At 48.9% G+C, this 17,488-nt stretch overlaps 1 protein-coding gene across 9 annotated transcripts in view; it reads left to right on the top strand.

Annotated features, from left to right (window-relative positions):
* The first annotated feature begins 9,693 nt into the window (after positions 1–9,693).
* Positions 9,694–17,488, top strand: part of AFAP1L2 (actin filament associated protein 1 like 2) — a 116,469-nt gene continuing 108,674 nt past the window's right edge. For 2 of the 9 annotated variants that reach the window (XM_074382934.1, XM_074382933.1), the window contains exons 1-2: positions 9,720–9,789; positions 15,579–15,632. In XM_074382934.1, the coding sequence (XP_074239035.1) occupies positions 9,774–9,789; positions 15,579–15,632 (70 nt within the window). In that variant the 5' untranslated portion in view covers positions 9,720–9,773. Of the gene's footprint in view, positions 9,790–15,578; positions 15,633–17,488 lie in introns of all 9 variants that reach the window. The other 7 variants (XM_074382936.1, XM_074382935.1, XM_074382939.1 and 4 more) reach the window with 4 other exon arrangements.

Here is a 17,488-nt window from a genome sequence, read left to right as displayed (position 1 = left end):
GTGGCTTGAGCCCAGGAGTTCTGGGCTGTAGTCCACTGTGCTGATTGGATACCCATACTAAACTCAGCATCAATATGGTGAACTCCAGAAAGGAGGGACTACCAAGCTGCCAAAGGAGGGGTAAACCAGCCCAGATCAGAAGTAGAGTGAGACAAAAATCCCATGCTGATCAGTAGTGGGAGCGTGCATGTGACTAGCCACTCACTCCAGCCTGGGCAACATAGCAAAACCCCAACTCTTACTAGAAAAGAAATGTTAAGAGGCCTTTCCAGTGGTGAGAAATAGATTTGTCCTTCTTTGGCCATGTGTTTTCTTTGCCCAAGCAGAGGCACGAGAGAGCATCTCCTAGCACACCTAGGAGAAGTGAGAGAGCTCTCTGCCCTTCTCTAAAGATAGCCAAATGCTTCCAGATCTGTAGCTCTGTTGTCCAAGGATGCCTCTCTTCCTCTGTTGCTGACCTAGGAGTATCCCCTGTAAAATGTTCTGAAAACAGGTCAGGAAGTCAGCTTCCAGATAGAATGGGCTTTTCTTTGAATCTCTGAATCTGCAACCCTTGAATGGAGAAAGCCTCCTTCCCTTCTCTCCAAGCAGCCAGGAAGTGGATGTTCCATGAAAACTCATTCATATTGGGAAGAAACAAATGCAAGCAGGAAAAAATTGCTCCTGAAAAAATGGCCCTTGTCTTTTCATATCTGGCCCTACTCTGACTGAGGATAGAAAGTTGTCTTTCCATTTTTGAAGCTCACACATTACTCCTGTTTCCATTGCTACTTTCTACCTGAATGTGGTTTCAGATTTTTAAAATACACTATCAGAGCACTTTGGTTAATCATATAACTCATCATTCACGGTTTCCAGGCAATCGATAAACACTGTTATAAGAAGGCAACAGAGAGGCCAGGCGCGGTGGCTCATGCCTGTAATCCCAGCACTTTGGAAAGTTGAGGAGGGCAGCTCACCGAGAGCAGGAGTTCAAGACCAGCCTGGCCAACATGGTGAAACCCCACCTCTACTAAAAATACAATTATTAGCCAGGCATGGTGGCATGTACCTGTAATCCCAGCTACCTGGGAGGCTGAGGCAGGAGAATGGCTTGAGCACAGGGGTTGGAGGTTGCAGTGAACTGAGATCACACCACTGCACTCCAGCCTGGGCGAGTGAGCAAGACTCTGTTAAAAAAAAAAAAAAAAAAAAAAAAAAAAGAAAAGGCAACGTAGAATAAAAGAACTTTCTGGAGGTCTGGGCCAGCAGGGGGTGTTCAAGTGTCTACACATGGGAAGTGTGCCTCACAGTCAGTGCCTTTGAATGACCACAAATGATGTTTCCTAGTTATGCAAATTTGTCTTAATTCTCAATGGGATACAGAGCCCTAAAGCCTTTCTAAGATCTCTTTTTTTTTTTTTCAGTAACATCTGTACTGTATCTAAAGTGAGAGGTGTGGTGCTGGGTCTTGCGGAAAATATGAACATGAACACAGGCTGGGACTATGGGAACAACTGAGGTGTGTAGACTCAAAATGTAAGGCAATGCTTACTCTAGGGCTGATGTGAATGTTGACCCTGATAAAACACAATCTCTGCCCTCAAAGAGCTTGGAAGGGCCAGGTGCGGTGGCTCATGCCTGTAATCCCACCACTTTGGGAGGCCGAGGAGGGTGGATCACATCACCAGAGGTCGAAAGTTCAAGACCAGCCTGACCAATATGGACAAACGCCATCTCTACTAAAAATTCAAAATTAGCCAGGTGTGGTGGTGCATACCTGTAATCCTAGCTACTCAGGAGGCTGAGGCAGGAGAATCGCTTGAACCTGGGAGGTGGAGGTTGCAGTGAGCTGAGATACTGAGCCAAACTCTTTCCATGGATGATCTCATAGAATCCTCACAATAGCCTCTGAGGTGAGTAGACTTTTCATTCTCATTTGACTGAGGGAGAAACTGAGGTAAAGAAAGTTGATATAAGTGGTCCAAGATCACCCAGCTAGAAAGAGATGGAGGAGAGAGTCTAACCTGGACTCCAGAACCCGTATTCCTGTGTTTCTTAACCTCTCTTTTAATATTTCATCATGGACTCCCCCAGGAGTCTTCTTAGACATTTTGTGCTCATCGCTCCCCTGTGAAATTTTAATGCCGCAGATAAACGCCGTTATCCATTTGCATTCTTTCTTTCAGTGTGTGTGTGTGTACGTTTATATACTGTGGGTGAGATTTTTTTTTCACTTTCGCCCAAGATCCAATTTTCATCCGCTGAGGGCACAATCACTACTGCTGAGAAAGCCTTGCTCCTTCATTCCCTCATTCCATGAATCACTGTGGGCATTTACTACATGCTAAACTGTAGTCAGTGCGGAGCTTGGCTTGGTGTCTGGGGCTGGAGAAAGGCTGCCTTTGAGCAGGAGAACAGGACCAGGGCCCTTGGCCAGGTGCAGCAACATTTCCCATCATGGAGGCCACAGTGACCCTGGGTTCACAATCAGCACAGCAGCTGGGACTCAGGAGTCTGGAGTCCTGCCTGAGCCCCGCCAGGACCTGCTGATGTGGCTCTCGTTAGCCATGCCATCTCTCAGCACCCCCGTTTCCAACCGTGAAGATAAGGGGTATAAACTCAATTGACACTTTTAAAGGAAACACAAGCTGCATGTCTAAGGGTAGGCAGATTGGTGAGCTGCAGGCAGCACCCAGGACCCATTGGAGGTATCTGGTGGCAGGAATACCAAGATGCGTGCCCCTGCCCTCCGGACTGCCTTCTGTTCCACTTCCATCTCCCACGGGGTTGCTTGGCCAGAGCCCCATCACTCCCATCTCTTTTCCTTGGATACTAATAAAATCTTGTTTCTGCAAGGTTGGGCCAATCTTAAGTAGTTTCTTCCCCTGTTCCCACCAATTACCCAGATCCATGACTTTAGAAAAAAAAAAAAAAAAAAAAAAACTTAAAATGTTTTTATCCACTCAGCCATGGAAAAGAGGTTGATAAAGAGTTGACCCAGGATCTGCGGAGCTGGAAGATGTCTCAGGCAGGCATGTGAACCAGCAGAGAGTGGTGTTCTGAAACCCAGGAGTGAGAGAGGTGGAAGAAGCTCAGCCATGCTAAATGAAGAAGGATGAAGAAGCTGAGCTTTTCTGGCCTGATGTGGTGCCCAGGCAGCTTCAAGAGGCCTTGGGGAGCTTAGCTTGCTGGCAACGAGGTGCTGGAGGAAGCACCCACTGCAGAGAAGTGGGTGACTCAGTGTGAGTGGCTGTAGGTGTGTAGCAGCAGGTCCCTGAAGCAACAAATCTATAAACCCAACCACCTGAGGTTAGCCAGCCCTGACTGGCTACCAAGTGGCCTCTGCTGAGTTCTTGTTCACATTTGTAGTCTACTTGAAGAGAGAAGACCTAGAAAAATGGTCTTTATTTTCTGTTATCAAGAAATGAATCTTGACTAAAAGTTACAGGATAGCCAGAATCTTTCAACTTTTCAATCCGTTCAAGAAGTTTTGGGGCGCCTTGATGGAAGAGGAAGTCTGCTTGGCTGGGTCTGGGAGAGCATTCCAGAAGGGAAAGGCATTGCTCTGCTGATAAGGAAGTGCTTCTAGGCGTGAAGCAATGATTCCTCTCTGAGCTCCCCTGGCCTGGGGACTCTGAGGAACCTGTGGAGCTGCCAGTTCTGGTCCAGCTGAATTTTTGCTTGCGCCTCTTCTGAGAAATGATGATCTTAGCAATCACAGGAAGAGTCGCAAAAAAAAGAAAAAAAGAAAAATCATCCAGGAAGTGAATCCAAGATCAAGACCTTGGCAATTGTCCAGGAACCGGAACAACTCAGGCAAATTTCAGCGAAGCTATGAGTTTTACTCAGGATGACGTGGGGTTAGGACTGCCCAGTGAGAAAGGTCAGCGAAGCCCTGAAGAGAAGCAGATGGACAAGGAGCCTTTGCTGGGATACTGTGTCTGGGCTCTGGGGCTGATGCTCGTGCTCACCAGCATCAGCTGGCATCTTCCTGGACTCCTGCATCCTTAATATCAGGTCACAGGGTTGGGTTCAGTATTGACTCTAAGTTTCCAAACAGCTCTGAAATAGTCTATACACATGGGTTAGAAATCACAGGAGGAAGTGGGAGGCAAAGGGCCTGCAGGTGAGCCAGGGAGTGTGAGATAAAGACAAAAGGGAAATGGTGGGAGCCAAAGACTGAAGACGCGTCTGTTTACTGAGTGGTGGAACCTCTGATTTTGACGGGAAGATAACTACAGAATTGGTCCTTTTGCTTCCTCCAGCCCCAATAACTGGAGAAGAAACCCTTTTGAGAGTTTGAGAATTCACCCTGTTAGCTAAGAGTAGGTTAGCTAAGAGTTGCCTGTGTGATTTCAGGACGAAAGTAAGAAAGGTGATGAGGGAGGGTCACTTCTTGATCTCTTCTGGAGAGTGAGGGATGACATATCAGAATCTGAGGGTGAGAGGGTAGTTTGCAAAAGCATCCAGTGTGTTTTCTGGAGTGGGAAAGGAAAGGGCACGGCTGAGCTGGCACCCACAGAGCCTCGAGAGGAGGAGCCAACCTCTCATGTGGAGTAGAAACCCATTGGGCCTGCTCATCAACCATCCTAGGGACCAAAAAGGGCCCGGGACCCTCAGGCTGCAAAAAGGAGATGCAGGCTCTGGACCATGAGCCCCTGAACTGCAGCGTGACGTGGACAAACACACTGGTTCTCATAATCACCAACCTCTGTATGAAAGCAGGGTCGGAATAAAAGTGCCCTACCTCTGCCACTTCCCAAACTGACTTTCTTGGGCTCTTTGAACTTCAGTTACGTGGGTCTTTAGAAAGTTATTTTTTGTTTACTCTACGTCACAGGAATATAATAAGGAAATGTATAAAACCCAATGAATTTGAATCAAAATGTGAATGAGCCCTGTGTGGATGTTGCAAAGCCACAAGGGGTTAAATTGTACCCAGGTTTTGGAGAGAAGGAAGCAGTCCTGAGCTTCCAGAGGCCCAAGATTCCTATTGATGGTTTTAAGTGTTGATTTTTTTTTTTCTTTTTCAGTTTTGTTCTTGGAAAAGGCAGTGAATTCCCGTTTTGAATTCACTCTGCATACATTTCTGATTGATTTTTGTTTGTCTAGAGACTACGGGATTTGCCAAGTCTCCATCAATAAACTACAGAGGATTTGGGGAAGAGGTAATTAAAGAGGCTGGAGCCAGTAAGGAAAGGGGCAGACGGGGCAGGCAAAATGGAGATATTGAGCTGTCCCCAGCCTGGAGGGAGGGGGCTGCGGTTATGGGAAGTGCTCAGGGAGGCGGCCACCAAAGGGTTTGCTGGGGTAAAGCTCTGTCCAGCTGGAGCCCTGGGAAAGCCCGAACTAAGGGCTATGTTAAAGCACAGGAAATTGGAGTTGGGAAACTTCATTTCTGAGTCCTCGTTTTGAAAGAGAGATTACTTAATTTGAGACTTTGGACGAGTCCCTTAATTTCTTTGCTTCCTCATTTGTGAAATAGAAGTAGCACAATTTGGTCCCCTGGTGGGACAGTCAGCTCAAGCAGTCAGCTGCTGAGTGGGACCTTGTCACCTGGCTCCATTGGCCCGGGATGACAGCCAGGACTGGGACCAGAGACTTGAGGACTGCTTCAAAAGGAAGAGCTGCACCATTGGATTCACCCTGAGAATGCGAACGGCAACCAGGACCATTGCTAGCAGTCTCTCGACACTGGTAGAATGGAGGGTGGAGGCCAGGCAGGGCCGTTTGCAAGATGAAGAAAGAAAGGGAAGCAGAGAGAGAGAACACAAAAAGACAAGATGCCCTCCGTCCTGCTCCGCTCTCCAGTTCCAGCTTGCACGGGGCCCGCAGAAAGCTCTTCCCTCTCTTTTCCGTGAGACATCAGCATTCTTGCCACAGCCTCTGACTTTTCTATTTCTTGAACCCTTCTGAGCTAGGCCCACATGGACCCGCGGCTGATGTCAGGGGCTGAGCTCCAGACTACAGACCCAGAGCTGTAACTCCCCCGGGGGGCACCGTGGGCCTTTCACCTTCTTCAGCTCCCCAGCCTGCAGCCACCTCTGAGTCTCTGGCTCAATGATGCTCATCTTTTCCTTCTCATTGTCCCCATCCCCATCCCCACCCCCAAAGTAGCCCAGGAGAGCAAGACTTGTTTGCCCTCCTCATGCTCTGCAGTTCCTGGTGACACCTGGCACACAGTGGCCTCATGTATGAGGGCTGGGTGATGCCGTTCAGCTAACCACTGAAATTGCTGGAAACTGCAGTCAGCCTCAGCTCTTCCTCCTCCCTCACACTCTGCTCAGGCACAACTTTCAGATGTTTCTGCCACCAGTTCTCTCTTCCCCATCCACTTTTCCACAGCCCCATAACTTTTCACCTGGTGGGTACAACAGCCTCCTGTGCTCCCCCTGCTCTCAGGCCCTGGGGGATCCCCGGGGCACTCACACTCTTCAGTGCTGCTAATCTCCTTGACCTCAGCTCAGCACTCTGCACCCTGGAGCAGTGCTGTGCCCACCTCTGCAGCCTCACTTGCTTCACTCCTGGCTTCTCCCTTCCTACTGTAGTAACAGAGCTGTTTGATGCTGAAAGGACTCAATTCCCCACCTCTGTCCCCACTGTCCCTTCTGCCTAGAAGGCTGCACTCACTGCACCTCTCCTGTCACCTCACTAATTCGAAATCATCACACTCAGCCAACTCATCGCAGTCATCTAACTCACGGAACTCAGCACAGCCACTGCCTCTTCCCAGGGGAACTGGGCTTCTCCAGGCTGCTTTGGGTCCTCTTGTAGGTTCCCAGAATCCCTAGTGTTTCTGTCTTATGAGAGCATCTGCCTCTTGATTCTGTACTGTTCACTTAGCTGTGTGCCCATTGAGATGGTAACAAATAGCTTGGCACTTCCTATGAGTGCCAAGAAGTTTTGTAACTATTTGGGGCTGGCACAGTGGCTCACACCTATAATCCAGCACTTTGGGAGGCCGAGGTGGAAAGATCGCTTGAACCTAGGAGTTGGAGACCCTGTCTCTATAAGTAATAAATTTTTTAAAAACCCAAAAAACTAGGCGAGTGTCATGCTGTGTGCCTGTAGTCCTAGCTACTTGGGAGGCTGAGGCGGGAGGATTACTGAAGCGCAGGAGGATTTTTGGTCATTGTTTGTTTTTAAACATTTTATTTCATTTAAAATTTTAAATGTTTATTGATTTTTGAAACTGTCTCACTCCGTTGCCCAGGCTGGAGTGTAGTGGCATGATCTCAGATCACTACAACCTCCACCTCTTGAATTGAAGTGATTCTCATGCCTCAGCCTCCCGAGTAGCTGGGATTACAGGCGTGCACCACCACGCACAGCTAATTTTTGTATTTTTAGTAGAGACATGATTTCACTATGTTGTCCAGGCTGATCTTGAACTCCTGACCTCAAGTGATCTGCCCGCCTTGGCCTCCCAAGTGCTGGGATTGCAGGCATGAGCCACTGCACCTGGCCTAAACATTTTATTTCATTTAACACAACACATCCCAGTTTTACTTTAAATATATATATTTAAAATATTTAATTTTCTGATTCTTTTTCTTTTAAAACTTTTCGTTTAGATTCAGGGACAAATGTACAAATTTGTTATGTAGGTAAATTGTGTGTTACAGGGGTTTGGTGTGTAGATTATCTCATTACACAGGAATAAGCATACTGCCCAATAGGTGATTTTTCAATCCTCACTCTCCTCCCACCCTCAAGTAGGCCCTGGTGTCTGTTGATTCTTTTTTTGTGTCCATGTGTACTCAGTGTTTAGATCCCACTTAAAAGTGAGAACATGTGGCATTTGGTTATCTGTGCTTGCATTAGTCTGCTTATGAAAATGAACCCCAGCTCCGTCCATCCTTGCTGTGAAGGACATGGTCTTGTTCTTTTTTAGGGCTGTGTAGTAGTCCATGGTGTGCATGTACCACATTTTATTTATCCAGTCTACTGTTGATGGCCATTTAGATTTATTACATATCTATGCTATTGTGAGTAGTGCTGCAATGAACATACATGTGCATATGTCTTTATGGTAGAACCATTTATATTCATTTGGGTATATAACCAATCATGGGATTTCTGGGTTCAATGGTAGTTTTGTTTTAAGTTCTTTGAGAAATCACCAAACTACTTTCTACAATGGTTGAACTAATTTGCATTCCTACTGGCAATGTATAAGCATTCCCTCTACAACTCGCCAGCATCTGTTATTTTTTGACTTTTTAATAATAGTCATTCTGACAGTGTGGTATTTGATTGTGGTTATGATTTGTATTTCTCTAACGATCAATGTGAAGCCCAGGAGTTTGAGGCTGCAGTGATCCAAGATGGTGCCACTGCACTCCAGCCTGGGCAACAAACCAAGGCCTTGTCTCTAAAAAAAATAAAAATACACATTTGGAAGCAGACAGCTCTGGGTTTAACGCCTGCTCTGCTCTTTTCTAGCTGTGTGACTTTGAGCAAATTGCTTAACCTATTTAAGCCGTAGCTGCTTCACCGCTGTGATAGATATCACAGTCATACCCACGTCACAGGGTTATGGGGGAAACTAAAGGCAGTGATGATGTATGCTTCTTAGCACCGTGCCTTGCTTGTGGGGACAGCGCCATCCACATTAGATGCTAGCACAGCTAAGAAAAATATGTCCACATGCTGCTGGGACGGGGTGAGGGAGGTCTCCAAACATCAAAACCACATCTGCTATTCCAAGGAAGAATTAAGAAGCCTTTTAGAAAAGAGCCACTGCCAAATCTTCCTTAAGTGTTCCTTCAGAGAAATTGGGGAACTTGTTGAGAAACCAGGAACCCCGCACAAACCGTGACTGAGATTTTAAAGTGAAAACTGAAAAGTTTAAAAGAACACATAGATCTCCGGGGGTGGGGGACGATAGGGAAGACTTGCTCACGTTAAGGGCCTGGAGGGGCCGGTGGCCACAGGTAAGGGATGCACTGTGGCACTTGCTGGATGGAGGCAGTGCAGGGTGGAGAGTCAGAGGCACCGCCGAGCTTCCTTCTGGAACCGGCGCCACCCCTCCAAGGCGGTCAGGTTTCCTGGGCACCCTGGAAACGGCGCTCCCCAACTTGTGGCGTTGGCCCTGGAAATACAGGTAGAAGGCAGCAAGTGGATGTTTTCATAAAGTGTGCACGATCGGCAGCGGCTGCCCAGAGAGGTTCCCAGAGAGTGGGAGTAATCCCCAAGGAACACGAAGCAGGCTTGGTTGCCCCCACCCCTACCTTAGTCGCCCCTCCAGGAAGGTTTAGGGCCAAAGCGCTCTGGCTCGGGAGTCAAGCGGGAGGCGCTCTAAGCCAGTCTGGACCTCCTAGCTGGGACCTGAGTCTCTCCCTCCAGGCATTGGTTTTGCAGCGGGGTGGAGGGGTGGGGTTGGGGGGGGGGCGGACAGTCTTGGAGTCCCACCCAAGCCCGGCCCCCCGGAGCCTCCCCCAGAGTTTGGGAACGTCCCAGTCTCACTCTCTCCCGCCGCCCCCGGAGCCGGAACGTGAAGGGAGTGCCAGGCGACCGGGGGCGGCGAGCGGGGCCGCGGGTGCGCAACGACTCCAGCGCCGACGGTCAGCCCCGGCGGGCCGGAGTTCTCCCGCGCCGGGACAGGGGCGCGTGGGGCGCGCCCCGGCGGGGGCCTGGTCCCAGGACCCGGGGCGCGGCGGCCCCGCCAGGAGGTCCGGCCGCGAGCGTGACCTCACGGGGAGGGGCAAGCGCGGCGGCCTGGGCGCGGAGCCGAGAGCCGGGAGAGCAGCGCCGGAGCCGAGTGGCGAGGAGCGCACTCAGTGGGTCCGATGGAGCGGTACAAAGGTGAGGGCACTGGGTCCCCGCGCGGCGCGCACCCACTCCCTTTCGCCCAACACCGCGGAGGGCAGGGCTAGGGTTGGTCTGGCCCGGACTTGGGATGAGCAGAGCCCGACCAGCCCGGACCTGGGTGGAGGAGGGGGCTACAGTAGCGCCGCAGAACGGGTGGGTGGGCTCCTAGGTGGTGGCCGCGGCCCGAGCCCTTTGATCCTCCTGGGCGCTGAAGGAGAGGGTCGTCAGTGGGGGGCGTGGCGGGGCTTCTCACCTGTTGCAGGAGAGAGGGTGCGCCCGGCGCCCCAGTCCACCCTCAGTCCCGCTGCGCGGGAGAGATGCCTGGGGCCGAGGAACCCCCGAACAACGTGGGAACGGTGCAGAGCTGCTGGGGGCAAAGGGGCGGGCTGGTGGGTCTTTTCGCCCGGTCGCCCGCCGGGCTAGGGGCTTCCTGCTCGGGGCCAAGCGCTTGGACAGTAGAGTGGGCGCGCAGACCCGCTTCGGGCTAGGTCGGGCCTCCCCAGACGTCCAGCGGTTCGGGTCGCCGTTTCTCTCCAACCCCTTCTGTTCTCCCCCACCCCAAGAAAGGAGAGATGCGAGGGTTGGGGGCCGCATGGAGTGCCCGGCAGGTGGAGCTCCTGGAGGCGTCCCGGCAGCTGGGCTTAGCTCAGTGCGCAGCTGGGCGAGCTTTGGGTTTGGCGGTGGCCGGGATTTCTTCCAAACCCTGGTGGGCTGGGCGTCCCGGGTGCGTCCAGTGCTCAGCTTAGCACCCGCACTCGGAGCCTCGGAGCTGGTCAACAAGTCTCCATTGCGGTTCTTTTGAAAAGGGAGTACAGGGAATGCGGGCGCTCCCCCCTCCCCCATCCCCCGCAGACCCCTTCCCTTTGGAAAAGCCTCTTGCCTTCTCTGGTGCTGGACCAGTCTCTGCCAAACCTGCGAGAGGAAATGCTGCGTCTATATTTGTTTTCCCCTGGGAGAGAGTAATAAAAAGAGAACGCTCAGATTCCCGAGGAATCTCCCTCCCGGCGGGCTCCGATCCCTGCAACTGACATAAAGGGACCTGTTGGGACCGGCCTCGTTCCCGGCAGTAGTCCCGTCTTTCACTTTCCCATTACTTTTCCTCATCTGGGTCGCCTGGTTACTGGTGAAGACGAAAGATCCAAGTCCCTGGCAGAGCTTCACAGATTCAGGAAGGGGCTTTGCCGACAGCAGGGAGCCGGCGGGGGGTGGGGGATGGGGGATCGGGGGTTGAGGGGGGGACAGGGTCAAAGGAGTTGGCCACCTTTGATTTCTTTCTGCGAACCCTTCCCGAAGCCTCTCTCGAATTTCTAACCCAGTGGTTTTCTTCGTCTCAAATTCTGCTGGGATCACGTCAGTTTTGTGCTTGAATGACTGAATGCGCACTTACGCTGTCTCAGACACTTGAGGAAGCCACAGTGCAGCTCCTGGTAACAGGGCAATTTGCAGTCCCTCCTCCACCAGGGGCCCTCCGCCCTTTGGGAGGGACCTTCTCTGAGAATCCAGGCCTTGAGCTGAGCCTGACCAGAAGTGTTGGCCTCTGGGGTGCCTTCCAGCTCCCTGACTTGCAAAGCTGGGGTGTGTGTGTGTGTGTGTGTGTGTGTGTGTGTGTGTGGTGGGGGGTGGGGAGGTGTTAGCTGTAGGTTGCAAGCTGCTTTCTCAAATCAGCATATTAATCTCTCTAAAATCAGGGCAGATCACATTTGGGGTCTTCTTCCCAAATGTCCAGTTGTTCTCAGAAGGCTTTTGTATTGACAGCTTTTGACTTGGCCCTTGACCTGATGAAAGTCTTCTTAGTTATCTTTCTCTCTCAGGAGCTTGAAATCCTCCCATCCGGGAAGAGGATCAGTTAGGGGCTTTTTGCCAACTGAAAGAAACTTAGTTTCCAGTTCAGGGTGTTTATGTTTTTGGTAACACATGTATCTGCCTCATCATTTTGCAGTAAATCAGACACAGAGTGGTAAGTGGGTAAACTTGAGAATGACCTATGTTTCAGAGGCTATTCCAACTCAAATTCGGGTGTTTGACTCATCAGAAAAATCTTTATTTTGTCTCACTTGTGTCATGCTGCTAATATGTTTACTACACCTTTCACTGAGGAATTTGGGGATTCCTCCAGCCCCAGGATGTAGAATTCCCCATTTCCCTGAGAGGCAGATGAGTTGCACCTTGAACATCCTTTAAATAGAAAAGTTCGTCTGTGCAAAATGAAGCCCATCTCTGCTGGGATCACGTCAGTGTTGTGCTTGAATGACTGAATGCGCACTTAAACGCTGTCTCAGACACTTGAGGAAGCTACAGTCCAGCTCCTCCTAACTAGGGCCCTTTGCACTCCCTCCCTGACTGGGGCCCCTCGGCCCATTGGGAGGGACCCTCTCTCGGAATTCAGGCCTTGAGTTGAATCTGACAGGAAGTGTTGGCCTCTGGGGCGCCTTCTAGCTCCCTGAATTGCAAAGCTGGAGTGTCTAGTCAGCGTAATTGACCAGAATCAATAGTCTCCTCTTGCTTGTTGGAGATAGGGGCACTTTTAAAAAGTTATTGGAATAACTAGGTATAGCGGTTTAAACAACAAAGTTAAATAGAAAAAGCAAGGTTTATTGGGATCTAAGAACCTAAGTAAAAATTGTAAAGAAAAATTCTTATTATGTGCGACACTTTTTAGATGTGTTATTTAAATGCCTCTTCATTCTGTTTCTATATCTCCAATTTTGAGCTGTCCCTCTCCCAGGTAGGTGGAAATGCCTCGTGGCTGTCTTCAGAGTCTCAAACTGTTTTCTCTAATTTGCAAATCTTATAAAGCAGTTCACGTAGGAGAAATTGTCTTGCCATGTTCCTTAGCCTGCTTGTTATGTATTATACATCCTCCAAAAATAGCCTTTGATTTTTAGGCTCTGAGTGGATTTTCCATTGTCTTGCAGGATGTAAAGAGAGGTCTGGAGCTGACAGGTGGTTGGAATATCACCCTATGTCTAATGCAGAGACACTTCCACACTTTCTTCCCTGTCCCTTCCAAGATGTCTGCTAGATAGCCATGGCTCACTCAAGCAAAAATAAGGGATCATGGAGTATGTGGGAATCCCTTCCTAGAGAGATGGTGCTTTTATGAGAGTTACCATAAATAGCGATGGTAAAGTGGCTGTGTCTTGTATGTGAATTTCTTTGGTGTTGTATAAGCAGTAAGACTCTTGCAAATGTCAGGATGTGGGGCCAAGTCCTACAGGGTGCTTTGAGAAGGTTCCCATCCTTATGTGTTTACATATTTATGACTCTCATAAGGGCATCCTTTTATTGCTGTGCATGAGCCCATTGGCTGAACTCACCCAGTGTGGTCACGCATTCTGGTTCTAACTGCTCTCCCAGCTGGTGAGTGAGTCTGGGCCAAATGTGACTGACCTACTATCTGTGGATTGTGCTTGGAACATCCATGCCGAAGCTTCCTGAAATTGCATCACACTTGGATACAGATGGGCCTGGTTGAGATATTCAACTTCAATTTTGATCACAGTAATTGGTTCAAAGTGTAATCGTTCTTTTTCTGTGTTCTTTTGTTTCTGAATCTGATCATCCGGTTTCCCCACTTAGCTGTAGGGTGCTGGAGGAAAATATGAACTACAAAGAGTCAAGCCAGTAAAATACTTCAAAGCTTGTATGGGAATCCTGAGATTTGTGGTCAGGGAAGGTCTGAAAAAGAAAAGCAAGTTAAAAGAGATGGGTATGCTACCTTCAGGAATCGTCTGTATTTGTTATTTTTCAATGCCTACAAACTCAGGGTTTTTTTTCTACCTAAGTTCTACCTAAGGCAGTAGTTCTAAACCTTTGTTGTGCCTGTAATCATCTGCAGAGCTTTCAAAAATATGGATGTAAAGGCCCCACCCAAGACATTCTGATTGAATCGGTCTAGGGCACAGCTTGGGCATTGTATTTTTTAAAGGTCTTCAGATGATTCCAATGTGCAGCCAAAGTTGGGAACCAAATTTCCTTTTTTTAAAAAATGAAATGTTAAAATAGCAAAAAAGGTCAGTAATTATATACACACTTTCCTTTCCTGGAAAAGTAAGAGCAAGTGTAGGGTGAAAGGGATACCCTCCTTCCCCATACCCACATGATGTGCCTTAACCAAATCTTGTAATACCTGCAGAAATCTGCTGTAATCACCTTCAGCTATTAGAGGCTTTAAAAGTCTATGGGAATGTTGCTTAAAAACGATCTCAATTGTGATGCTTAAAATCCTGAGCTCAGGATTTGCTCCTTGTACTTGACCCTGAGCTCTCTGACTTTGAAGTTGTGTGGGAGCCCTGGATGGTGTGGCAATGAAATGGTCTGAAACAGAAATTCTGAGAGGTCACTTTTGGTGCTGAAAGGCCAAGCAGAGTGGGGAATTCTCCTTTGGGCCCTTCCTCTCATCTGAGGGGTGGGAGCTCTGGGAGCTGGGCTGGTTCCAGCACAATTAAAGGGCTGGGAAGGGCCAAAGAGCTTCAAAGCTGAGGATGCTGTGCTAGTTTCCTTCCAATTCCCTTTAATAACGGGAAATGTTTCTTTAAAGGCTTCTGTCATTCAAAGAAGAGAGACTTTCCCCAAGCTAAGGGAGAATGGCTTGTTCTGTGCAGAGCCCTGGCTGAGACACGAAGGCAGTCATGGTGCAATGGAAAGTAGCGGCTCAGCAACCTGGAGACCCATGGGTTCCATTTCCTTGGGCAAATTGCTGAGCTCCCCAGGCCTCAGTTTCCCCATCTGGAAAATAACCTCCAGTCTTCGTAGTTTTCCTCTATCTGTCTTCCCAATGGCTCTTCGATGCTAGTTCTGTGGTCACTGAGGAATCTGTGGAGGGAGGATGTGTCTTGGGGAGGAGAGGAAGGGGAGGGAGGGAATGTGGGTGGGTAGCCCAGCAAAGGTCAGTTTAGGATTGTGATTCTTATAAATAAAACCAATTTCCTGTTGAGAGCTGGAGTGCAGCAGACTTAGTGGGAAACAGAATACCATAGGCCATGTGAGGAATTCATTTCTCAAGGGCTTTTGTGTGACCGTGTCTCCAAAAATTCTTCATTGACCCCAGAACCACCCTCTGAAACACGGAGCATTATTCACTCCCATTTGAGAGACAGGTCAACTGAGGCCTACAGAGATTAAGCAATGGTTCACACAGTCAGAAATAGAATATAATATCCCTAAGAACTGAGTCTCTAAAGGGTAGAATTCCTCTTCAAAGATTTATTTAGGAAAGAAGTGCTCAGAGCATTTCAGATTCATTCCTTATCAGTGTTCCTTCAGCTAGGAAGGGACTAGCTGCTCAATTAAACTCTCCTCAATCTTCAGGACCTAGCTTACATGTCTCTTCAACCAGGAAGCCTCTCCGACTCCCACTGTGTGCCCTCATTACTTTTGGGTTAACCTCATTAATGCCTAGCACATCGTAGGTATGCAACAAATATTTGTGGAATTAATTTCACATTGTCTAATAATTGTCCGTGTCTATGTTTGTTTCCCTGCCAGACTGAACTCCTTCAAGACAGGGACTTGGTCTTTCCTCTTCTTAATGGCTCTCTCCAGCCCCTGGCACACTGCCAGCTGCATAGTAGGTGTCTGGGACATGATTGGGGAATGGAAGAATGAACAAATTCCAGGCAGAGAGATCACATATTCTCCCATGCTCTAGTTCTGGAGAACAGGCCTGGTTCCCAAAAAGAAATGAAGCAAAATCTCAAAGGCAAATTCCAGAAATGGAGATGAAAGCCCACAGTGGCCACCCTTGGCTTTCCCGACTTGAGCCTTATTTCTCTCTGTTCCAGCACAGGGGTGTTGCTGTCTGGTGGTACAGAGAAGGATCCGGCAGGTTTCTGCATGTGAGTATGAGCCTGTCTGTGCCCTCTGCAGCAGCTCACCTGGCGTCCAGGGCTCCCGAGGGCGCAGACCTGGCTCTGCCCATGCTCTGAGTGGATGGTCGAGGGAGATCATGGAGCTGGGCACTGGCCTGGGCACTCAGGGGCTCGGGGTTCTAATCTGGCTTTTGCCACTAACTTGCTATGCGACCTTGGGCAAGTCAATTAATCTTTCTGAGCCTTGTTTCCTCATCCGTATGAGTGAGGATAATGATTACTAATCTATCTTGCAGGCTGCTTGGTGGAATAACTTGTAAGAGCTCTTGGTAAAGACTTTGAGAAAGAGAATGTTAAATTAATGCAGGGGAGCAGATACCCAGAAACCTCTGGTACATGGTTCTGATCCCACCAGTTCCTGCCTTCTCCCAATTCATGTGGGCTCTGGCCACTGCGTGCTTTTCAATGCTGTTGGGAGGTCTGAGTCAGGGCTTCTCGGCCTCTAGGCATCCTAGCTTCTCAGAGGTAGCATCTGTGTATTCTTCATGTAAATGGAAAAAGGGATAGGCAAGGAATTGCTCATTCCTTATGTGTAGAGCCACATCCTGGTCCTGCTTGACTTTTTTCTGATGTCTCAATAAGTCCCTGTAGGAGAGACCCTTAAATTCAAATAGCAGCTTTGAGCCCTTTACTAATTTTCTATCACTTGACTCTCATATTCTCCCCAGTTAGTTTCAAAACACAAACTAACCACAAACTGCATTAAGGGGAGAGAAGGGAGAATGTGTAGAAAGAGAGGAGGAGCCTGCCTCCCACTGGATGCGTTGTATTGGACAGGTGCGAAACCTCAGTGAGGCCAGGGAACATGCATAGCGCATCTCTCAGGGGAGTTTAGTATTGGGGGGGAGTGGGAGAGGCACTCATGCCAATAGAAGCTCTTTTCTGCTATTTTCTAAGCAGACTCCTGAGTTCTCTTCTCACCTCCTGGAGCTCCTCACAGGAGTTCAAAGGCAGATAGAGTCCTGGTGGACTGTGAGCTTATACGGAAGCTCAGCCCCAGCACACTGCAAATTGGCCTCCCGCTGGAGATAAAACCAAGACAGGCTAGCCAGCTGTTAGCTCAGAGAGAGCAACCACCAAGCACCAGGGAGAATCCAAGCTGCGTGAATGTGTGGTCCTACCTTTGGTGGTGGCTTTCCCAAATTGAATGACCAGCCTTCCCTGTTTGTTTGGGACTTCCCTGGTTTTACCACTGAAAGTCGGTGTCCCAAGAAACCCCTTGGTCCTGGGCAAACTGAGATGGTGAGTTGCTCTATTACCGGACCTAAGCTTTAGTAAAAGCTTCTGAATCAAGAGTTTGATTTCTTCATAGCGAAGATGAGCTAGAGCCAATTATTTCGTCTCTTAAGAAAACAAAAGTCCAAGACTTAAAAACTGGCAGATCGTAACTTACCACTAGTGATACACACCAGTATGCTAAGCGAAAGAAGCATACTGCTATTCAAGATGCAAAAGCTTACACGCTGAATGATCCTATTTATATGACTTTCTGGGAAAGGCAAAACTATAGGGAAACACATCAGTAGTTGTCAGAACTGGGACTGGGGGAAGGCGTGAGCCACACTGGGCACACGGGAAATTTTTGGAATGATAGAGATATTCAATGTCTTTATTTCAGCAGTGGTTGCACAGCCATATATACTTGTCACAATTCAGAACTGTGTAGTTAACAGGGCTTTTTCTCCTGTGTGTAAATCATACCTAAATAAAGCTGACTTTTAAAAACACTCTAGCAGTTGTGATGCTGTGGTATAAGATGAAGGATCAAGGTCAAGGTTGGCGATCATGGGTTGTAAACAGCAACTGAGTCTTGGTGTGGGTGT

The sequence above is a fragment of the Saimiri boliviensis genome, chromosome 12, assembly GCF_048565385.1.
Source record: "Saimiri boliviensis isolate mSaiBol1 chromosome 12, mSaiBol1.pri, whole genome shotgun sequence".
NCBI classification, from domain to species: domain Eukaryota; kingdom Metazoa; phylum Chordata; class Mammalia; order Primates; family Cebidae; genus Saimiri; species Saimiri boliviensis.
The sequence above is the reverse complement of the archived record's forward strand: the minus strand, read 5'-3'. Positions and strand labels throughout refer to the sequence as shown.